This window comes from Mucor velutinosus, assembly GCF_035048745.1.
Source record: "Mucor velutinosus strain NIH1002 chromosome Unknown tig00001569, whole genome shotgun sequence".
NCBI lineage: Eukaryota > Fungi > Mucoromycota > Mucoromycetes > Mucorales > Mucoraceae > Mucor > Mucor velutinosus.
In genome coordinates, this window is record NW_027041921.1 from 1,928,892 (window position 1) to 1,950,386 (window position 21,495).

Below are 21,495 nucleotides of genomic sequence, written 5' to 3' on the forward strand. Positions count from 1 at the left end.
GTGGCATTTCTATCTATGCTAGATCTAGCAAAGTAGTCTTTTCTACTTTGGGCCTCGTTCCTCATCAAATGGCCTGTCAATTCAATGCTTGGTCTAAAAAATTCGCGCATTTTCGGTCTGCCTACGGAACAAAACAAAAGAAAACTAAAACATCTTGGTTTGAGATCGAGGTTTCGACTCGAAACATGAGTAGAAGAGATCTTTATATGATGAAATGTATAGAATGCAAATGTATTAGAAGAAGAAAAAAGAGGTCTATATAAATTAAGTGATCCATAAAGTCAATCAGGATGCAGGGGGAGGTGTTTGTCGATTCGATGGAGTAATGGAAAGTTGTTCAAACATGGCCGCATGTCTTGGAGATACAGACAACTGATCATACGAGGGTAAAGATGTTGAAAACGGTGCCGACTCTTGCTGAGCAGCTGTGCGATAAGAGGGAACACGAGACAAGTTGGCTCCATGCCACCATAGAGGGTCGTCAGTAGGTGAAACTGCTACAGTGTCGCTCGGCATTGCCATTGCTCCCGATGCTGTAGTGGGCGTTGCCATGGCGATAGGTTCTGTTGATGTTGTTGGAGCGGTAGCATCCGTAGCTGTTGCTGTTGATGTTGTGGATGATGATGATGCTGCTGCTGCTGCTGCCATGGCAGAAGGATGTTCGATACGTGGAGATGCCATGGGACTTTCCATGCAGAGAACAGTGCGCCATGATTGATCATAAGCAGGCAAGGTATTGAGTTCTGTTTGTCGAGAAATAGACGATATGATCAAGACAGGCACTGAGCAACGCAGTTCCGATAAATGGCCATCCGCATTGACAAGGCAAATGATGAACTTCAATTTGTGACGAATACGTATCATCTCATTATCAGCATCGCAGAAGGCCAGTTGAGAGGACATGGGAGGAATATCCAGTTGCAGCACTTTTGTCCATGAGATGGGAGAAGTTGAACCAGTTGGGCTGGCTGGAAAGGGATCCTCTACTCTTTGCAACTTGATGATGCGTGTGTCTGTTTTCGAACATTCGTTTGCTGTGTAGGTGCAGTATTCCTTTAGAGTACCTGTGAGTGAGCGCACTCGTAATTTCGTGGCAATGGGTGTGATGTGAAAAGTGATGGGGATCAATTGACCTCTGGCGTATACTTTTGAAGGTATCAGGATATCATACATCATCTTCTCTGCCCAAGTGTTGTGGATTTCGAGGGTCTGAATAAGTTCAAATTCAGAGGGCAGCATACAACGTACGATCTGTACCGTCTGTTTCTTTACGATATTCTGCAAAAAAGCGGTGCGTTCAACAACGGCCTTTAATCGGTAGATCACTTGGCCTCCTTCCGCCTGCAGTGATTGAGGCAAATCACCAGGTAGCAATAGTTCGAAATCCCATTTATGCTGCCCTGCTCCCAATGTATATGCCTTTTTGTGTGCTTGATCCATGATGGGGACGAATTGCCACCGATGCTCGATGATGTCTTTTTCTTGCTTGTGATAATGCTGATGATGACCAATGCCTGATCCCACACACACACACACACAGTTTAGATAATATTTCCTTTAAAAGCAACATAAATAAACCCTTACCTTCAGACCAAGATACCTTCATCTTTCCAATGAACAGCAATGTCACTGATTTTATCTTCATCGGCTCTGTTAAATTAAGCGTAACAGTGCCTCTCAGCAGCTTTCCAGCAGACTCAGACGAGTGTCCCAGCAAAACGATTTCTTCATTTTCCAGATCAATTTGCAATTCACTTGCTTTATGGCGCATTGCACTGACCATGATTAAGATGTAATAGTAAGGCAGACAAAAAGAAAAAGAAAAAGAAAAAAAAAAGATAGAAGAAGGTGGATTTAATACAAATTTAGGGTCCAAGTTCTTCAAATGGAAGAGGAAAAAAAACTGAAACCCGCTCAAAAATCTTTTATAGAGGATACATGTAAAATTAGACTCTTTTCCTTGCACAATGAAAATTTTTCTTTAATATGGTTGCGCAAAGTAATGAAACTTGTTGGCATAGTCAGTATGTGCGCCAACGTAGAAACCACCTAGACTCTTGGATACATCAATCGATTTCACTGTTTCATCAAGCCAGTCTTTCTCAAATCCTACTTGTTGCGGTAATCCGATTTCACCGATGGCTTGGTCTCCTTTTAGAAGGGTTCGTAGTAAAATGCCCAATGTTAGATCCTTTGGCGAGTAGTAAATCAATGTCTTGTTTTGTCCTAAACCACCTGTCTCTTTGCGAATCTGATTTACAATGTCTGGTGCAACAAGCGCCGGAGCACACAAATGTATTGAGTCTGGTCTAAATATACTCGTTACTATAGCAGCAAAGGATGGTGCTATTAGTAAATGCTCACCTTTCATTGGCATTCATTAATGAACAGGCCTCGACTATGTGTCGACAGCCAAGAGAATGCCCTACCACCCTCAAATATTCATATTTCCGACGAAGATCCAGTAGTCGCCACGCCAGCATTTCTGCTCTATCATGGCTTTCTTGATTTGCTATGCTAAATTGGTATGCTAATCGAGTTGCGTGAATACCAACATCCACTGCTAACGCACCTGCGATGGATGCCGGAGTAGGAAATCGAAGGTTCTTCAACTGCTTTAGATTTTTAGCAATCAGATATGCAGTGGATCCAAATGAAGCAAGAGGAATTGGTATATGTGAAGTTGCGCTGCCTGATGGCCACGAGTACCTTAAACTTGATTAGAGCGAGTTGCCTGCAGAGGCTCCTAGTACTTACCCCAATGCAGCAGGTGCCCATCGATGGCTTGGGCTCAATACGAGTAGTCGATGCGAATGTAGCCAGTCTTGAAAGTTTTCAGGCGAGTCTCCTTCAGCTAGGAAGCCTTTTACATACACTGTTACTTCAGACCTCGCATCATGTGGTCTTGAGAGCACCTTGAGCGAAGGCAAATCCGTGAAATACTTTTTCTTTTTCAGTGCGATGTTGGCTATGCTACTTGCTTTTGACATGTTTTGTAAATAGATCCCCTTGTTGAAGGTATATTGATTGGAGTGAAAATAATAAAAAAAAAATCATTTTTGTGCACCACGCACTTTTGATGTGGTTGTAATTCCAGCCAAAAAAAAAAAAAAAAAAAAAAAAAAAAAAAAAAATTCAATTATAGCTCTCGTGGTGATGATGACATTGAAATGATGCTAAAATGGTTCTAGCAGAGAAGTGCAAAGAACGATGTATGGCACAAGCAAAGCGCGGACATGGTCTATTCATATACACAAAGGGGGGTCAGTTGATCACACCACTATGGGCAGTTCTTTATTAATGTATAAGGGTATTGATGTATGTACAGTTGATTAATTTGTTGGACATATCAGGCCAGTGAAAGGCACTTGACGTTGAGACGCCCATACGATACCAGCAATGTGGTAAGTGAGATGTAGGGTAATGTTGAGCACATCTTGTTGGTTTTCAAACGGCATATTTGAGGTAACTTGTACGCCGCACGCATTGTATAAATCTTGAAATGTTGTATCATTTGCTGAATCAGAAGCGTAGTAAATGTCGACTGGAATCAACACTGTAGATGATGTTCTTGGCGCCAGTACCATCGACGATGAGGTTCCATTTCCAAATGTCTGCATTGTTTTATCGTCTGTGATGGACACATCAATTGCTTTTATGTGTGTGGGAACCCAATTAGCAGAGTTGTCGGCTGTCATGTTCAGCAACCAACTGGCAGACATGCTCTTTTTGGTTGTATTGGTAACAACTTGGATAGAACCTCCTCTATTATCTACATCATCCAGCTGCATTACAGGGATACGGGGCCATACAAAGTACCAGATGACAACAATAATCGCAATGAAAATGAGTGAGTTGAAAGCAATCGTTCTATAGCGTAGTCCACAGCATGTCTTCTTTTGTTTGCGTTTCTTCATTTGTGGTAATGTGCTCATTTTATCACTGTAGTCGGGTATTTGTGCTTGCTGTGAAGGTCGCATATTTATTTGGTCTGTCATGTTGTCTTGCAACATTGAGCCCATGCCTAATGTGGTGGATGCTGGTGCCGAGTATTCCTCTATGTATAAAGGCTCCGTCTTTTGGTTTGGGTCTCGTTGATGATGTGAGTAGGGCAAATAAGAATTGGCTCTATCGTTGTTGACATTGTGATTGCTAGCGGTTGATGCCCTCCATTTCTTGTAATTACATTTGGCGTACGGATCCTCGTAGTCATTTGAAGATGGTAGCGCCATAGTGCCATTATACAATCTACTTGTACTACTGTCTGAAGCTGTACGAGAATGAACGGCATCAAATTCTGAATTATCGGAAATGGAGCCTAAATATTTATATCATAGGTTAATAGGCAAAACGAGAAAGAAAAAAAAAAATAAAATAAAAAAATAAAAAAATACCTAATCGTGGACTCTTCTTGACGACTCTGTATGGGTCATTGTCTTCATATACTATTGGCAATGACGATTGTCTATTATGATTACTATGGTGAAATGGATCTGACGGTGGAGAATAACTCATATGAATTCATGAAAAATGAATTATTCAACTTGAGAGAAAGAAAAAGAGAAGATAGTAAAAAGAAATGAGAGAAAAGCCGACCTCGTCTTTATACAACCAGACCCATAATAATGGTCTGTGCCCGCCATTTCAATTAGTATTGAGACCCCGGCACAACCATTCCTTGATTGATGTGTGAAATCACGATTGATTCACAATCAAACATTCTGATTTGAATTGAGATAGCTCACAGTAACATCTGGCGGCTTCATTTGAGCAAAAGTTGTATGTTTTGCATGAGATAATGTCAATGCAATGTCATCTGGATGTTAAAAAAAGATAGAAAATACAATTTCTAGATTCGCTACAATTGGTTGTTACATCAATTTTCTTAGAATAAAGATTTCACTTGGCAACCAGTGGAATCATTCAGGTTTTGCTTCAGGACACAGCTATGGATACCAGCGCAAATCGAATCTCTCGCTTAGCAATGGTACTGATATCATATTTGCAGTGTTCTGATGAAGAATGTGCCAGTTTCTTGGTAATGCTTGCAAATATAGTTAAATCCCTCATATCGCTGATAACACTAAGCTTTAAATGCTCCCTCTTAAAAAGGCTGGACCAACGATGAATGTGCAATGCTTCCAAATTCTGAAATGTACACAAGAAATCATTTGGTGCGGAGCAAGAGAGAGAAAGAGGTCAACAGAAATCTCCACTAGATGCAATTCATCAGCACATTGTACATGTGTGATTATCCAGAGCATACTACTTGAGTTGAGGAATGTCAAGAAAAGCAACATCAAAAGAGAGACACAAGAAACGTGCAAAGTAAAGTGTATTTTTAGAATCCAAAAAGTTGGGTAAATATTTAATGAAGGGGGCGGACAGTTGTGATACAAAGCCATCATCTGTTTGTTACTTTTTTGCGAAACATCTGGATTTTGTTTTATCAGAACGATTACATTAGTCTATTCATCGAGATGCGGGAAATGGCCATCACGTTTTGCCTTATTTTGATCTTGAATTCCGATCTGATGTATACTAACAAACAAATAGATCTGTCATCAAGTACTCATGTTTGTAGTTTGAAACGTTAAAGTCTTTAAAAGCCATGGACAACACTTATGTAATGCTTACTTTATATTTTGATTCCTTATAAACATCAACGTCTCGCTCTCGGCAATGTGGTGCACAGTGCCTGGTGTATAACTTGCCCAAATGCAATGTTCTTAAATGGTTTGTATAATATGGAGTGTAACATTATCCGTATGTCAAATGCTGGAAGCAATTACCATGCGACAAACGTCAGAAAGTACTAACTGCAAATGCAAAATGACAGTTGTTGAGACCTACATCTAGGTATCCATGATTCCCAAATGCAAAGCAAAAATAAGCTAATGCCTCAACAACATTTGAAGACTATTGTGCAAGATTTTCACTCGTTATTTGCCTTCTTTGAGCATTGCAAAAACCGGCATGTGAGCTCTGAGATCATGCAGATACAAACTAGCTATACTCTTGTATGAAAAATGTAACTGAATGAATGCTCTGCATTGCACAAAGCATCAACTGGTACCGAATTAGTGCAAAGTCACCAGAAGGCACTCTCCACTCCCCTTCAAACACACCTTTCTCTCTCAAAATAACCTCTCTTCATCCTCGTGCTCTCACCTCGTTAATTACCTCTTTCCCAAAGAACTTTATATATCCACGAAACAATGACTGAAGACCAAGGAGCTCCCGCAAGTAAGCATCGCCAACTTTTGTAGAAAGGAGCAAAAAGATTTGACCACATTCACTAGATGAACTCATGTTATCGTTGTGTCGAAATGACCAAGAAGAGGACTTGGAGAAGTTACTGGATGAAGGAAACTGCGATGTCTCCTTTACAGATGGTGCAGGAAATACAGCTGCTCATTACGCGTAAGAGAATTGTTATGAATCATCTCGAATAGCGCAACTCAAATCTCGTCATTAGTGCAAAAGCAGGATCTATTGGATGTCTGGAAGTGCTTGTCAATCATGATGATATTGACCTCGATATCAAGAACACTTTGGAGGGACAAACTCCTTTGCACATTGCTGTACAATATGCAAATCAAGATCATGAAATGGCACTTGCCATGGTGGAGTTGTTGCTAGCTGGAGGTGCTGACCCCAAGTAAGTCTGATGCTGATCACCGCATCTCATCAAGTTGGATGCTAATGCCATGTGAAAAGGATCGCAGATCGCAGTAAATTAACGCCCATCATGTTGGTCAACCCCAAATACCAAGACATCAAGGAAAAATTAGACGAAGCAAGTGTTGCTATTGATTTGGTAAGTCTTCTCATAAATGTACCTGTAAATTCATGCTAAATGTTGTCTTTGGGTTTAGGATGATTCTGATATCGCCAATGACGAAGATGTCGATGATGACGGTTCTGCCTCCGAGTCAGATTAAGCCCTGCTTGGCTATAGCAAATAAACTGAAAAAAGGAGTATAGACGAGTGCTCTATTTTGATACATGTGCGTACATTGACATTGATTACACCTGATGTTGATTGGAAACGAGTGTGACGACAGGTGCGACTAGACTTTCATAATAAAGTGACGTATACTAAGGTCAATCATGAGCATTTTGAAAGAGTGTTTCCATTTTTCTGCTGTTTCTTTCACCTATCCAGTGTATCTAACCTTTTTTCTAATAGTCAATAGCGAGAAAAAAGCATTAATCACGATATATTGCACTCACACACGCCCCCAATCTCTCTTATTTGAATCACATTTGAACAATGACCTCTATGCAGCTGCCTCCTGGCAACGACTTCAATGCCACTTGGACTTTCCTAGAAGAAGGTCTTGATCAAATCATGTGTCGCTTTGAGCAAGGCCTTGACCGTACTCGTTATTCCATTCTTTATAGGTATGAGGTTGATTTGAATGCTTTGTTACGTGTAACTGATAAGTTCTTGCGCTCTAGTGCTGTACACAACTACTGTGCTCGAAGCGATTCCAACTTGCATGGCAATATCTCAACTCCAGGTGGACCCAATTCCCGTAGACGTAAATATAGCCAAAGGTATATTTGCATAAGCAATTGACTAACATGAGAAACAGCTGCTCCTGCACCACCATTGATCGGTGGTGAGGTTTACCAACATCTCAGTAACTACTTGAAGCTTCATCTTGAAAAGATCAGAAAGGAATCTGAACAGTACATGGACGAATCATTATTACAATACTATACCAAACAATGGACAAGATATACCGCTGCCGCTCGTGTCGTAAACAACATCTTTATGTACCTTAACCGCTACTGGGTCAAGCGTGAGATTGACGAGGATAGAAAGAGCGATGTCTATGATGTATTTACTGTAATGCTGATCTACACGCCATATTTGAGTGCAGATTACTGACATTTCGTTGTATATATGCATATAGTTGACTCTTGTCAGTTGGAAAAAGTACATGTTTGAATACGTCAACCACAATGTTATTGCCGCAGTGCTGAAGTTGATCACCAAACAGAGAAATGGCGAAGTCATCGAAACAGGCCTTATCAAAAACGTCGTTGATTCATTCGGTAAGACACTTCTGGTGCCTGTTTTCCTCTACGTGAGAGATCCCACTGACAGGATTATGCTGTAGTATCTCTTGGCCTTGACCACAACGACTCTTCAAAATCAAATTTGGATGTGTATAAGGATTATTTCGAAAAGGAGTTTCTCGAAGCCACTGAAGTTTACTACAAGACAGAGTCAGAAAAGTTCATTAGCGAAAACAGCATTCCTGATTATATGAAGAAGGCTGAAACCAGATTGAACGAAGAAGAGGGCCGTGTGCAAGTCTACCTTCATCCTACCACCCACAAGACATTAATCCCCATCTGTGAAACTGTTCTCGTTAAAAATCAAGAGGAGAGCATCTGGGATGGCTTCCAAGGTTTGCTTAATGCCGATAAGCAGGATGGTAAGTGCATGTTGAATCCCTATTGATATGACATGGAACTAATGCTTACACTGATCAGATCTTCATCGCATGTACTCGTTGCTAGCTCGTATCACTGACGGTCTCAATCCATTGCGTGTCAGTTTCGAAGCTCATGTCAAAAAAGCAGGTCTCAATGCAATTGAGCGTATTTCGCAGAATGAATCTGAATCCGTTGATCCCAAGAGCTATGTCGACACTTTGCTGGAGGTTCACAAGAAATACAACGATTTGGTGCAAACTGCTTTTAGTGGTGAGGCTGGATTTGTTGCAGCTCTTGATAAGGCTTGTGGTGAGTTTGTCAACAGAAATAAGGTGTGCAAGGGGTCGTCAAGCAAATCACCAGAACTTTTGGCCCGTTTCTGCGACCAGTTGCTCAAGAAGAGTGCCAAGAACCCTGAAGAGGATGAATTGGAGGATGTGCTAAACAACGTCATGACCGTATTCAAATACGTCGAGGACAAGGATGTATTCCAGAAGTTCTACAGCAAGATGTTGGCTAAGCGTTTGGTGAATGGTACATCTGCTTCGGATGATGCTGAGGGCTCTATGATCTCTAAATTGAAGGAGGCATGTGGCTTCGAGTACACGTCAAAACTTCAGCGTATGCTGACCGATATGTCTCTCAGTAAAGAATTGAATGATCAATTTAAGGATTTGGTTTCTCAAGGTCAAGAGGGTTCCTCTGGAGGTAAGTTCAAGCATGGCGTGGATCAGATGTAAGGACTAACAATCTCTTTAGCTGATTTCAATATTTTGGTGCTTGGTGCTGGTTCCTGGCCTTTGTCTGCTCCATCTACATCTTTCAATCTTCCAGATGACGTTGTCAAAATGTATGATCGTTTCCAAAAGTTCTATCAAAATAAGCACTCTGGTCGTAAGCTCAACTGGCTCTTCCAATTATCCAAAGCTGAGCTCAAGACACATTACCTTAAAGCATCCAAGGTTGGTTACACATTCATGGTCTCTGCTTATCAAATGGGTGTTCTTCTTCAATTCAATACAACTGACAGCTGCACCTACGAAGAATTGCACAAGAGTACGGCACTTGCCCCTGAAGCTCTGAATCCCGCTCTTGGTATCCTTGTTAAAGCCAAGGTTCTTTTATTGCGCGATGCTGAAAATGTTGGCGATGCTGGATCTCGTTACGTTCTGAATCTTGATTTCAAGAGCAAGAAGGTTCGCATCAACCTTAACATGCAGATGAGAATGGAGCAAAAGGCAGAAGCCGATGAGACACATAAAACAATTGAGGAGGACAGAATGTTTGTCATGCAAGCTGCTATTGTGAGAATCATGAAGACTCGCAAGGTTATGAAGCATGTGGCCCTCATAGAGGAAGTTATCACTCAATTACAATCAAGATTCAAGCCTCGTGTGCCTGCCATCAAGAAGTGTATCGATGTTTTATTGGTAAGTGCATAAGTGGATAGTGCATTTTGTATCGTGATTTACTCACACTTACGGTTTGAACTTGCAGGAGAAGGAATATATTGAGCGTGTTGAAAATCAAAAGGACATGTATAGCTATGTTGCTTAATCACAAAGGGATTATGAAGGCTTTTTATCATCAGAAGATCTTTGAATAATAATAATAAAAAAAAAAGCAAATACTCAAAGCAAACTTGAAAGGAGGCACAGATGAGGGTTCCAGTATACCTTATACAATTAGATTTACAAACTATACATGGCATCCTTGTGCGTGAAAGAGGGTATTATTCGCTTACACAGTGCTTCATGCGTTTGACATTTGATCGAAAAACCAGTTTGTATAGGCTTTCTTTGGTGTAATGAAATAGCTACCTAAAAGCAACTTCATTGAAAGCCGGAATTCAACAAATACTGCTCATTCAAATTCATGCTATTTGAATCTACAAATGAAGCGCTCAAGCACACCGTGTGAATGAATCTCTCTTCATCACAGTGGATTCAATCACACTCATGATGGTTGTAATAAGTGATGTTATCTTTATCCAAATAAGGCCACATCAGTAACAGGCATATTCAAATATGACAACTATGCCCTGATGCCATAATTGCACAGTACTCCAAATAAAGGGTTGTATACTTCAATAACAAGCATCACACCTTAAACTGTCAAGGTTACATTAAACCATACTATGACGATATCTTATCCAAGCTCTTCAAGATTACTCAAATTGACCCTTATGGCCAGAAGTGCTCTTGCATTGATTGCTACTTTAAATCAAACATCAACGACATTTGCCATAGTGAAACAGCAGCACCTATTGCTCTCTACCAGCATTAACCCTGCAACAAGCTAGTGACAAATGTAGAAATACTCTGTTTTTTCTTTTACTCAATTCCAAGATCTTCAGTTCATTTTGTACACAGATAAGATACAGTTGACCTCAATTGTATTTTATTGTTGCTTTACTTTTTTGTGAAATCTCTTAAACTTGGTTTCACTGCAAACTGTTTAGAATAACAAAATTGTTGTGCCAGAAGGGTTACAACTGTCTATAAAGATTAAGGTATTCTTGATGGGTAGATGTGTCTGTGTTGTGCAACAACATGGACAAGCTATGATAAGTGAAGTGCATCTCAGCTATCTAAATGCTGAGGTTCACCAGATGTGATAAGCGTTGTACAAGATAAATTGCTACTTTGGCATTCAGAACTTAGTATAAATAAAATAACTCTTGTCTTCATCAATAAACCTTTAGTTTTTTGTGTCTGATCTTATTCAAATAAGTCTTTTCTTGTTTTTATAATATCGAACATTTTTTATAAGCTACAAATAATAATCCTTCTATTCTTTGTGCTTAACAAGGATATAGACAGAGAAAATACAATTAGAACTGAATATATTTATTATGCTATTCCTAGATTGAATAAGGATTCATACTAGTGTAAATTTCGAAGGTATTATTTGACAATGCCACAGCAATAGAACCTTGATCTGGAACGCGGGGTAATTGTATAAGCATTGAACCAGTTAATAAAGATGTGCTGCGTGAAAGCTCATGGACGGCCAGTCAGGAACGAATAACAATGAGGATCCAGAAGAGAATGCTCTTCATTGATAGTAGATTTGGCAGAAAAACATTTGTTTGAATTGAAACCCACTTTTAGGGACGAAAGGTCATAGGGTACGACATTTCAGGAGCCAGGATATAGATTAGACATTTGATAACACCACTCTTATTCTTTGCACTACTGTCTGAGTCTGGCGATCGCAATATACTGTTAAGCACAAAGAATAAAAGGATTATTATTTGTAGCTTACAAAAAATGTTCGATATTATAAAAACAAGAAAAGACTTATTTGAATAAGATCAGACACAAAAAACTAAAGGTTTATTGATGAAGACAAGAGTTATTTTATTTATACTAAGTTCTGAATGCCAAAGTAGCAATTTATCTTGTACAACGCTTATCACATCTGGTGAACCTCAGTATTTAGATAGCTGAGATGCACTTCACTTATCATAGCTTGTCCATGTTGTTGCACAACACAGACATATCTACCCATCAAGAATACCTTAATCTTTATGGACAGTTGTAGCCCTTCTGGCACAACATATACCATGCATCTCTGCTCTTGCTCAGTCCTTCTCATGTATTATGCGTTGTATGATAACACATTTGCCTCTCAGATATGATCTGTATCCTAAACACACACATGATACCACCAATATTCAGTAAATTGGTATTTTAACAGTATTTTGTCTACTTTTACGTTCTTTTTACTGCATCAAATATTAACTTTCGAGTACATCCCTGGAATCAAAATTTGCAAAGTATATCATATCTAACAGCTGTAACTTTCATCTTATTGGATAAAGAATGATTTGAATTTTGATTATTAGGATAATGATGCCATTTTATTACAAACAAATAACTATAAAAAGCGACAGATCAATGGGGTATCAATTGGAGATCAACTAGCTATAACCGTTTGATGCTTCAATCCCTGAACCAATCAAATCGCTTGAAAACTCCGCTGACCTAAAAAAAATTGCGAGGGTTTCCCCCTGTTTGGATGTGAGGCGAAATTTTAAGCTCCGCTATATATAGCAATATAGCTGTTACTATCATCAAACTTCCCTCAGGTGCTAGAGCATGCCTTACTTACACCACCCAGCTTTAGATTCTGGCGTTGAGGCTCTCAATCATCATTAAAGTAAGTAGCGATAACCAAGTGGAGGCAGCCTATCTACCTCCTAGCCTCGGATAAAGTCTTGTTGAGCTTCAGCGATAGGCACATCCACCACAACGTAAAAAAGGTATACTTTAAAGAAACATAATAATAATAAAAGAAAGAAGAAAAGAACATATTACTATAGAGGAGTATAGTAATATGTAGGCAAAAAATAGACACTCACACAAAGCGAGTCAAAGAAAAGCATATCACAAATACAACATCATAGATGTTCAAAAGAGCTCGTTGTTGTTGCAACAGAATTGCATACATGAGCAAAGTGCATGGTAAATAGTCGAATGTAGAGTAACACAAATACGCTCAACTGCAAAAGCAATGGTGGTATAAATTTGCACTACAACATAATGACTAATGTTGTCTCATGTCAAGCCACAGAGGCAACACAACCAGCAAAAGAAGAAGAAAGCGCAACAAAGTAAACATCATGATAAAATGCATTATTACGAGAAAGGAAGCAATAATACAAACGTTCAAAGAAGTTTTATATCATTCCGACCAGAAGAAAGAAGATACTTACCACTTACCACAAACACAAATAGACCAGAGAACAAGCATGCACCAAAGACAGTAAACCAGGAAAGACCAGATTCGCAACAGCAGCAGCAATACCAGCACCATCGAAAAACCAGAGAACAAACGACATCAGAGACCAGAGAAAGATCAGACAAAGACCAGACAAAGACCAAACAAAGACCAGACAAAGACCAGACAAAGATCAGACAAAGACCAGACAAAGATCAGACAAAGATCAGACAAAGACCAGACAAAGACCAGAGAAACATAAGACAAAGACCAAACAAAGACCAGAGAAAGATCAGACAAAGACCAGACAAAGACCAAACAAAGATCAGACAAAGACCAAACAAAGACCAGACAAAGACCAGAGAAAGATCAAACAAAGACCAGAGAAAGATCAGACAAAGACCAGAGAAAGATCAGACAAAGATCAGACAAAGACCAGAGAAAGATCAGACAAAGATCAGACAAAACCCAGACAAAGACCAGAGAAACATCAGACAAAAACCAAACAAAGACCAGAGAAAGATCAGACAAAGATCAAACAAAGACCAGACAAAGACCAGACAAAGACCAGAGAAAGATCAAACAAAGACCAGAGAAAGATCAGACAAAGACCAGACAAAGACCAGACAAAGACCAGAGAAACATCAGACAAAGACCAGAGAAACATCAGACAAAGACCAGAGAAGGATCAAACAAAGACCAGACAAAGACCAGAGAAAGATCAAACAAAGACCAGACAAAGAGCAGACAAAGACCAGACAAAGACCAGACAAAGACCAGAGAAACATAAGACAAAGACCAAACAAAGACCAGAGAAAGATCAGACAAAGACCAGACAAAGACCAAACAAAGATCAGACAAAGACCAAACAAAGACCAGACAAAGACCAAACAAAGGCCAGAGAAAGATCAGACAAAGATCAGACAAAGACCAGAGAAAGACCAGACAAAGACCAGAGAAACATAAGACAAAGACCAAACAAAGACCAGAGAAAGATCAGATAAAGACCAGACAAAGACCAGAGAAACATCAGACAAAGACCAAACAAAGACCAGAGAAAGATCAAACAAAGACCAGACAAAAACCAGAGAAACATCAGACAAAGACCAAGCAAAGACCGGAGAAAGATCAGACAAAGATCAGACAAAAACCAGACAAAGACCAGAGAAACATCAGACAAAAACCAAACAAAGACCAGAGAAAGATCAGACAAAGATCAAACAAAGACCAGACAAAGACCAGACAAAGACCAGAGAAAGACCGGAGAAAGATCAGACAAAGACCAGACAAAGACCAGACAAAGACCAGACAAAGACCAGACAAAGACCAGACAAAGACCAGACAAAGACCAGACAAAGACCAGACAAAGACCAGACAAAGACCAAACAAAGATCAGAGAAAGATCAGACAAAGACCAAACAAAGACCAAACAAAGACCAGACAAAGATCAGACAAAGATCAGACAAAGACCAGACAAAGACCAGAGAAAGATCAAACAAAGATCAAACAAAGACCAGACAAAGATCAGACAAAGACCAGAGAAAGATCAGACAAAGACCAGAGAAAGACCAGACAAAGACCAGAGAAACATCAGACAAAGACCAAACAAAGACCAGAGAAAGATCAAACAAAGACCAGACTGTGGAATACATCCACTATGATCTGCATTCCGACAGTTCATCCAGTTACCAGATTTAGATATAAACTGTATGTACACTGGATTAGATGTACGATATCGATTTTTACTATGATCATGAGAAGATATGGACTTCAGATACGCTAGTACTATAAGATTCATACTATATAAGATATAGGCTATAGATGGCACCACGGACATGGATGGCACTATAGACTTATACTTGTATTCCGACATTGACTACGGATGTTTACCATATCTGGATAGGCACCAAGATTAATGCAATATGAGCTTGTTGCTTCAGATGTGCACTTCATGATCCACGCTATAAGACACATGCTTATATCCGTGATACTAGCTACAGATACTTTATGTACTACAGACTTGTACTATATATGAGACATGCTATAGACATGCATACGATATGCTATAGACATGCCATATATCCAGATACATGCTAAAGATGTATGCTTAGCGATATACACTCAGATATGTACTATTAATATAGACTAAGTAGACTGTACCTATCGGATACTTGCTACTAGATCGATATTAATTATCCTTATAGAAAGGATAGATCAGGGTACTTCGGATGAGAGTCTAATTATTCATCCAGACAGAGCTAAATCATGATTAGCTTGCTGGGGTTGTCTTTTAGCATGATTAGACATTAGTTGATCTGAGTTGACTTATTTGTCAATCTAATTAATAGAACTTTTATCCATTGTTATAGTATATAAGAAGGATCATCTACCTGGCCAGTAGAGAGACTTCAGTTTACTTTACACCTGTCAGTTTGATAATAAAACATACCTTTATCAAGTTGACATTACTGTTTTTTTATTCTTTTTTTTCCGTGAATTTTAGTCTGTAAAGCCTCAAATTCCACACAGACAAAGATCAGACAAAGACCAGACAAAGATCAGACAAAGACCAAACAAAGACCAAACAAAGCCAGAGAAAGATCAGACAAAGACCAGACAAAGACCAGACGAAGACCAAACAAAAACCAAACAAAAACCAAACAAAGACCAAACAAAGATCAGACAAAAACCAAACAACAAGCAACAACAACAACAGAGATCAGACAAGGACCAAGAATCAGACAGCAGAGACAGCAGAAAAGGAATGGTAGCAGCGCCCATGTCAAACAGGGAAAAAAAATTATCAAAACTTAATAAACAAATTCAATTAGTACTGATTATTCTACGTCTTCCAGTGCTCGTTTATCGAATGACACCTACCATATCCCACTTCAAAGAAGCAGTATCAAGTTCTTTTAGCAATACAAGGCAGTGAGATCAGAAGCTGGAGTGTTATTATCATTCGAACGGTTTCCAAACCAACATGGTCTGATACTAAACGCGTTTTGCAAAAAGAAAAAAAAACGGGGATATGAAAAATGAGAGAGCGCCTTATCCGACGTCACGGCCAGTGGTCTTGGCCACAGCCTTCTACCACAGCAGCTGTCGCTGCGGCACTCAAATTTGAAAATTTGCAGTGGGTATTTTCGTGTTCAAATCTGACTTGATCTCGCATTCTTTAAATCTTTTTGTTAAATTTGACTATGAAAGTTTTCGTTATTATACTTTATATCCTATTGCATTTATAAAGAGTCAATGAGGGCGCATCGAATAATGTTGGTTACATTGAGCTTTCAAACGGAAAATAACGAGCAATCTTCAAATATGCGAAAATGGGTTTTCTGCGAGTATGTCAACATTCAGCATATAAAAACCTCATAAAAGCAGTTTCCAATGTTGCATATTATCTTTATGGTCAATTTGGTCTGATATGTATCATAGGAAAAGTCTTCATTTCTGGGGTGAAAAACGCGATTGTTTAATTTTCAAGAATTATCCTTTGCTAATACTCATGAAAATAGACCTGTTGCATACCACACTGTACTCAAAAAGAGCTATATGTTACATTAAACAAAGTGTACAAATTTAACTATTACAGAGTTCAATCAGATTTCCCCTAACATCATGGATTTTTAATCCAATGAAAACGTTGTTCATTTCAACCCATGAATATCTTTCTCGCCTACATTCCTTTACACCTCTGCCCACATTTAGATACATCTCTGCCCAATTTCCGGTGTGCCTCTGCCAACTCTCATATATGCCTATGCCTACATTTATTATGGCTTCGTCGTATTATTCGTCAAAGTAGCTGCTTTGTACAGTGATTGTCTGCATTAAAAATGCACTTCTTAAATAAACATAGGTTTGTTGCCATTCAGAATCCATTTGGTAATTAATGTTGGACAAAAGCGACGTTACGCAACTGTGGAACAACTGAAATACTTATAGTACATTTTCAAGGAGAATGACAAGTGTTGTCTGTTCATCATAAGGGAAAAGCACAAGCGGATTTGTACCATTTTTGAAATCTTCGCATGCTTCTATTTATGAAATGATCTCGCTTCATGCGTGCGTTGTTAAAGCTATGGATCATGTTTTCTGTTGATAAGCCGTTGCAATTATACAGTTCTCGTTAAGAACAAGCTATCTATAAATACATTTGAGGTTTTCTTTGTTTTTGTTCTTTCTTTCTTTATACATTAAAATGAGTAAATTGATTAAAACTATTTTGGCGCCTTAGAAGGAGAGATTGATTACGCGAGCCAGCAGACTGGTCGTGGTTCCGATGATGAATCAAGCATTGAACAAGATGCTGAGGACATTTGGAATGATAACAGCGACGGCACTCGCCTAACTGTAAAGCCTGAAGATGGAGATGAAGATGAAGACAAAGATGAAGACGAAGGTGAGGATGAAGACAAACACAGTAATACTGAGTTGTTCTTCATGTATGGAAGTGAGGATGAAGTCTTATTGAGACCATTATTTCAAAAAGTGGACCTCTTGATAAATGATTTCGCTGAAACAAATGCAGCCTTCATCAAAGACCAAGTGAAGCGATACCTTGGAGCACATGTGTGCTACGAGCATCATACAAAGCTCATTGGAGAGTTCAAGCCTCCCCAAGCAATCAAGACGAAAGTCAGTCGCCGGAGTATGTATCAGAAGGAACATACTCATGACAAAAAAATCCTGAAATCAGAGCGCAAAGCCCATTTACAGCAACTTGAAGCCCAATGGAAGGCGCTTAATGCAAAGCAGCAACGGTCATACAAACTAGAGGCAGAGGAAGAGAAGAAACGGTCCTCGAACATTGACATGTTGGCCAAGTACAAGTCTTTCCATAGACATTGGAAACAATTTCGCAGAAGTGCAGATTTCTTCAGAGAGAATTATCACACACATTTGATGGTTTATTGCCGAGCAACTGACACCATTGATGATAGACTCTACGTACCATTGCATCAGCCAAATTCTAGTACAGTACATAATTTTTTGCGGTCGGTTATAAGGACATTCGTTAACATATATATCATAGATGAATCAAAGGAAGCCTTTAAACAAATCGAGGAAACGCTGCCATCGATGAGTATCATACGGTTTCTGGAAAGAGAAATGCGAAAAACTTGTATTACCCCAGGTATGTATTACACTGGTTTTTCAATGTCTAAAATTGATAATTTTTGGCAGGTAAGAGGAAGGCTCCCCATGCTGCTCGCACTCCCCATGCTGCCCACGCTGACCTCACTCCCCACACTCCCCACACTACTACTCGCAGGTATCCCAAAATCCTGAAGGACTCTGATGACGACTATGACTCTTGTTAAGCACAAAGAATAAAAGGATTATTATTTGTAGCTTATAAAAAATGTTAGATATTATAAAAACAAGGAAAGACTTATTTGAATAAGATCAGACACAAAAACTAAAGATTTATTGATGAAGGCAAGAGTTATTCTATTTATACTAAGTTCTGAATGCCAAAGTAGCAACTTATCTTGTACAACGCTTATCGCATCTGGTGAACCTCAGCATTTAGATAGCCGAGATGCACTTCAATTATCATAGCTTGTCCATGTTGTTGCACAACACAGACATATCCACCCATCAAGAATACCTTAATCTTTATAGACAGTTGTAGCCCTTCTGGCACAACAACTCTGATTGTGGAATATATCCACTATGATCTGCATTCCGACAGTTCATCCAATTACCAGATTTAAATATAAGCTATATGTGCACTGGATTAGATGTACGATACCGATTTATACAATAAGAAGATATGGACTTCAGATACGCTAGTACTATAAGATTCATACTATATAAGATATAGACTATAGATGACTCCACGTACATGGATGGCGCTATAGACTTATACTTGTATTCCGACATTGACTAAGGATGTTTACCATATCTGGATAAGCACCAAGATTAATGCAATATGAGCTTGTTGCTTCAGATGTGCACTTTATGATCCACGCTACAAGACACATGCTTATATCCGTGATACTAGCTACAGATACTTTATGTACTACAGACTTGTACTATATATGAGACATGCTATAGACATGCATATGATATGCTATAGACATGCCATATATCCAGATACATGCTAAAGATGTATGCTTAGCGATATACACTCAGATATGTACTATTGATATAGACTAAGTAGACTGTACCTATCGGATACTTGCTACTAGATCGATATTAATTATCCTTATAGAAAGGATAGATCAGGGTACTTCGGATGAGAGTCTAATTATTCATCCAGACAGAGCTAAATCATGATTAGCTTGCTGGAGTTGTCTTTTAGCATGATTAGACATTAGTTGATCTGAGTTGACTTATTATTTGTCAATCTAGTTAATAGAACTTTTATCCATTGTTATAGTATATAAGAAGGATCATCTACCTGGCCAGTAGAGATACTTTACTTTACAACTGTCAGTTTGATAATAAAACATACCTTTATCAAGTTGACTTTGCAGTGAAATCAGGCTTGAATAGATTTCACAAAAAAAATAAAGCAAAGGTAGAATACAATAGAAATCAACTGTATTTTATTTGTGTGTAAAATGAACTGAAGATCCTGGAATTGAGTAAAAAAAAGAAGAGTATTTATACATTTGCAACTAGTTTGTAGGTTTAGTGATGATAGAGAGCAATAGTTTCTGCTATTGCGATATCTGGCAAATGTTGTTGATGTTTGATTTAAAGTGGTAATCAATGCAAGAGCACTGGCCATAAGGGTCGATTTGAGTAACCTTGATGGGCTTGGGTGAGCTATCGTCATAGCATGATTTAATGTAACCTTGATGGTTTAAAGTGTGATGTTTGTTATTGAAGTATGGGATCCTTTATCTGGGATATTGTGCAACTATGGCAGCAGGGCATAGTTGTCATATTTGAATATGCTTGTTATTGATTTAATTCTATTTGGATAAAGATGCCATCACTTATTACGACCATCATGGGTGTGATTGAATACACTGTGGTCAGGAGTGATTCATTCACACGATGTGCGATATAAGCATGCATCTTTACTTTAGTATTTTTAAATGGTTTTTTGATGTACATTTGAGCGCTTTCATTAATAGATCCAAATAGCATAAATTTGAATGAGTGCTATTTGATGAACTTTGGTTTTCAATTAAGTTGCGTTTGGGTGGCTATTTCATTACAGACTTTAATGTTTTTTTATTCTTTTTTTCCGTGAATTTTAGTCTTATAAAGCCTTAAATTTCACAACAATAGCACAGAAGCGTTTATAAGGTGCTCAAGTCTATAAAAAATTCCAGGGCATGTATTGACTAATATTGGCGCAAACCAAAAAAAAGTATATACGCCCATATATTGTAGCAGAAAACAGTGTTTGAGTGATTGATTTTGGAGCATTTGCCTTTTCGGCAGTGTAGTTCCGTGAATAATCCATTTAAACCCGATTTTATCGTAATCTGCTTATGCCGACCATTGTATTACAAAAGTTACAGGTATTATGAATCTTTGTTTTTTAGTCAATTTTGATATATTGATATATAAGTTTGTTGTTTGCTTCCCACATTGTGTTGACAACACCGACTCGGCGTGTTCGGTCCCAGTCATTATTTGTTTTGAGTTATGAGTCTCCAACATTATGGATAGGCTTTAAACTTAGTTATATAGCGTAATATCGAATCATCTTGTTGTGGACGACCATCAACAGTGTACTGCTGACCAATGATTATCTCGTTTAATCCAAGCATACTGTCAGATTCAAACTTGCACAATATCATTGGCACGCAGGTCTTCATATAACTATAGTCGCGCATTTCAGGAAGAACGTTCCACGCTTTAGAATCAGAATGCAAGCTCTTATCACTTGCGCTTTGAGTTTCTTCGTAAATACAGAGCATCTAGATCATCAGACAGTTTGTAATTTACATACTCGCTCGGCAATACAACCTCCTGCACCATATTTTTAGGTCAAGTTTTGTTCAAATCTAGCTATTTGCAAGCACGAATAACTCATGCCACAGCGCATTTTGGGCACCTGGAATAGCACCAAACGGCTTCTCTTGGCTGCGCTTTACTTACTGATGCTTTATCTCAGTTTTTTTTGGGTCATTGCAAATCCATAAAAATCCCCATATTTTCACGAGTATTAGCAAAGGATAATTCTTGAAAATTAAACAATCGCGTTTTTCACCCCAGAAATGAGGACTTTTCCTATGATACATATCAGACCAAATTGACCGTAAAGATAATATGCAACATTGGAAACTGCTTTTATGAGGTTTTTATATGCTGAATGTTGACATATTCGCAGAAAACCCA

General features: G+C 38.7%; 7 protein-coding genes across 7 annotated transcripts; 4 read left to right on the forward strand and 3 right to left on the reverse strand.

Annotated features, from left to right (window-relative positions):
* Positions 1 to 285: 285 nt before the first annotated feature.
* Positions 286 to 1,783, reverse strand: ATC70_012833 (uncharacterized protein; the record flags this gene model as incomplete). Its single annotated transcript, XM_064832003.1, has 2 exons — positions 286 to 1,514; positions 1,585 to 1,783. The coding sequence occupies 2 exons, from the start codon at positions 1,781 to 1,783 to the stop codon at positions 286 to 288; spliced, it is 1,428 nt and encodes a 475-aa protein (XP_064678283.1).
* A 198-nt stretch (positions 1,784 to 1,981) lies between these two features.
* Positions 1,982 to 2,990, reverse strand: ATC70_012834 (uncharacterized protein; the record flags this gene model as incomplete). Its single annotated transcript, XM_064832004.1, has 3 exons — positions 1,982 to 2,309; positions 2,365 to 2,709; positions 2,758 to 2,990. 3 exons carry the CDS (start codon positions 2,988 to 2,990, stop codon positions 1,982 to 1,984), a joined length of 906 nt encoding a protein of 301 aa, XP_064678284.1.
* A 342-nt stretch (positions 2,991 to 3,332) lies between these two features.
* Positions 3,333 to 4,515, reverse strand: ATC70_012835 (uncharacterized protein; the record flags this gene model as incomplete). Its single annotated transcript, XM_064832005.1, has 2 exons — positions 3,333 to 4,318; positions 4,395 to 4,515. The coding sequence occupies 2 exons, from the start codon at positions 4,513 to 4,515 to the stop codon at positions 3,333 to 3,335; spliced, it is 1,107 nt and encodes a 368-aa protein (XP_064678285.1).
* Positions 4,516 to 6,218: 1,703 nt separating this feature from the next.
* Positions 6,219 to 6,944, forward strand: ATC70_012836 (uncharacterized protein; the record flags this gene model as incomplete). Its single annotated transcript, XM_064832006.1, has 5 exons — positions 6,219 to 6,246; positions 6,303 to 6,423; positions 6,479 to 6,661; positions 6,721 to 6,820; positions 6,879 to 6,944. The coding sequence occupies 5 exons, from the start codon at positions 6,219 to 6,221 to the stop codon at positions 6,942 to 6,944; spliced, it is 498 nt and encodes a 165-aa protein (XP_064678286.1).
* A 332-nt stretch (positions 6,945 to 7,276) lies between these two features.
* Positions 7,277 to 10,011, forward strand: ATC70_012837 (uncharacterized protein; the record flags this gene model as incomplete). The annotated part of the gene is made up of 8 exons (XM_064832007.1): positions 7,277 to 7,407; positions 7,465 to 7,547; positions 7,602 to 7,858; positions 7,926 to 8,067; positions 8,133 to 8,453; positions 8,512 to 9,162; positions 9,214 to 9,884; positions 9,952 to 10,011. The coding sequence occupies 8 exons, from the start codon at positions 7,277 to 7,279 to the stop codon at positions 10,009 to 10,011; spliced, it is 2,316 nt and encodes a 771-aa protein (XP_064678287.1).
* A 2,997-nt stretch (positions 10,012 to 13,008) lies between these two features.
* Positions 13,009 to 14,145, forward strand: ATC70_012838 (uncharacterized protein; the record flags this gene model as incomplete). The annotated part of the gene is made up of 1 exon (XM_064832008.1): positions 13,009 to 14,145. One exon carries the CDS (start codon positions 13,009 to 13,011, stop codon positions 14,143 to 14,145), a length of 1,137 nt encoding a protein of 378 aa, XP_064678288.1.
* Positions 14,146 to 17,246: 3,101 nt separating this feature from the next.
* ATC70_012839 (uncharacterized protein) lies at positions 17,247 to 18,509 on the forward strand (the record flags this gene model as incomplete). The annotated part of the gene is made up of 4 exons (XM_064832009.1): positions 17,247 to 17,313; positions 17,423 to 18,160; positions 18,221 to 18,322; positions 18,373 to 18,509. The coding sequence occupies 4 exons, from the start codon at positions 17,247 to 17,249 to the stop codon at positions 18,507 to 18,509; spliced, it is 1,044 nt and encodes a 347-aa protein (XP_064678289.1).
* Between the last annotated feature and the right edge of the window lie 2,986 nt (positions 18,510 to 21,495).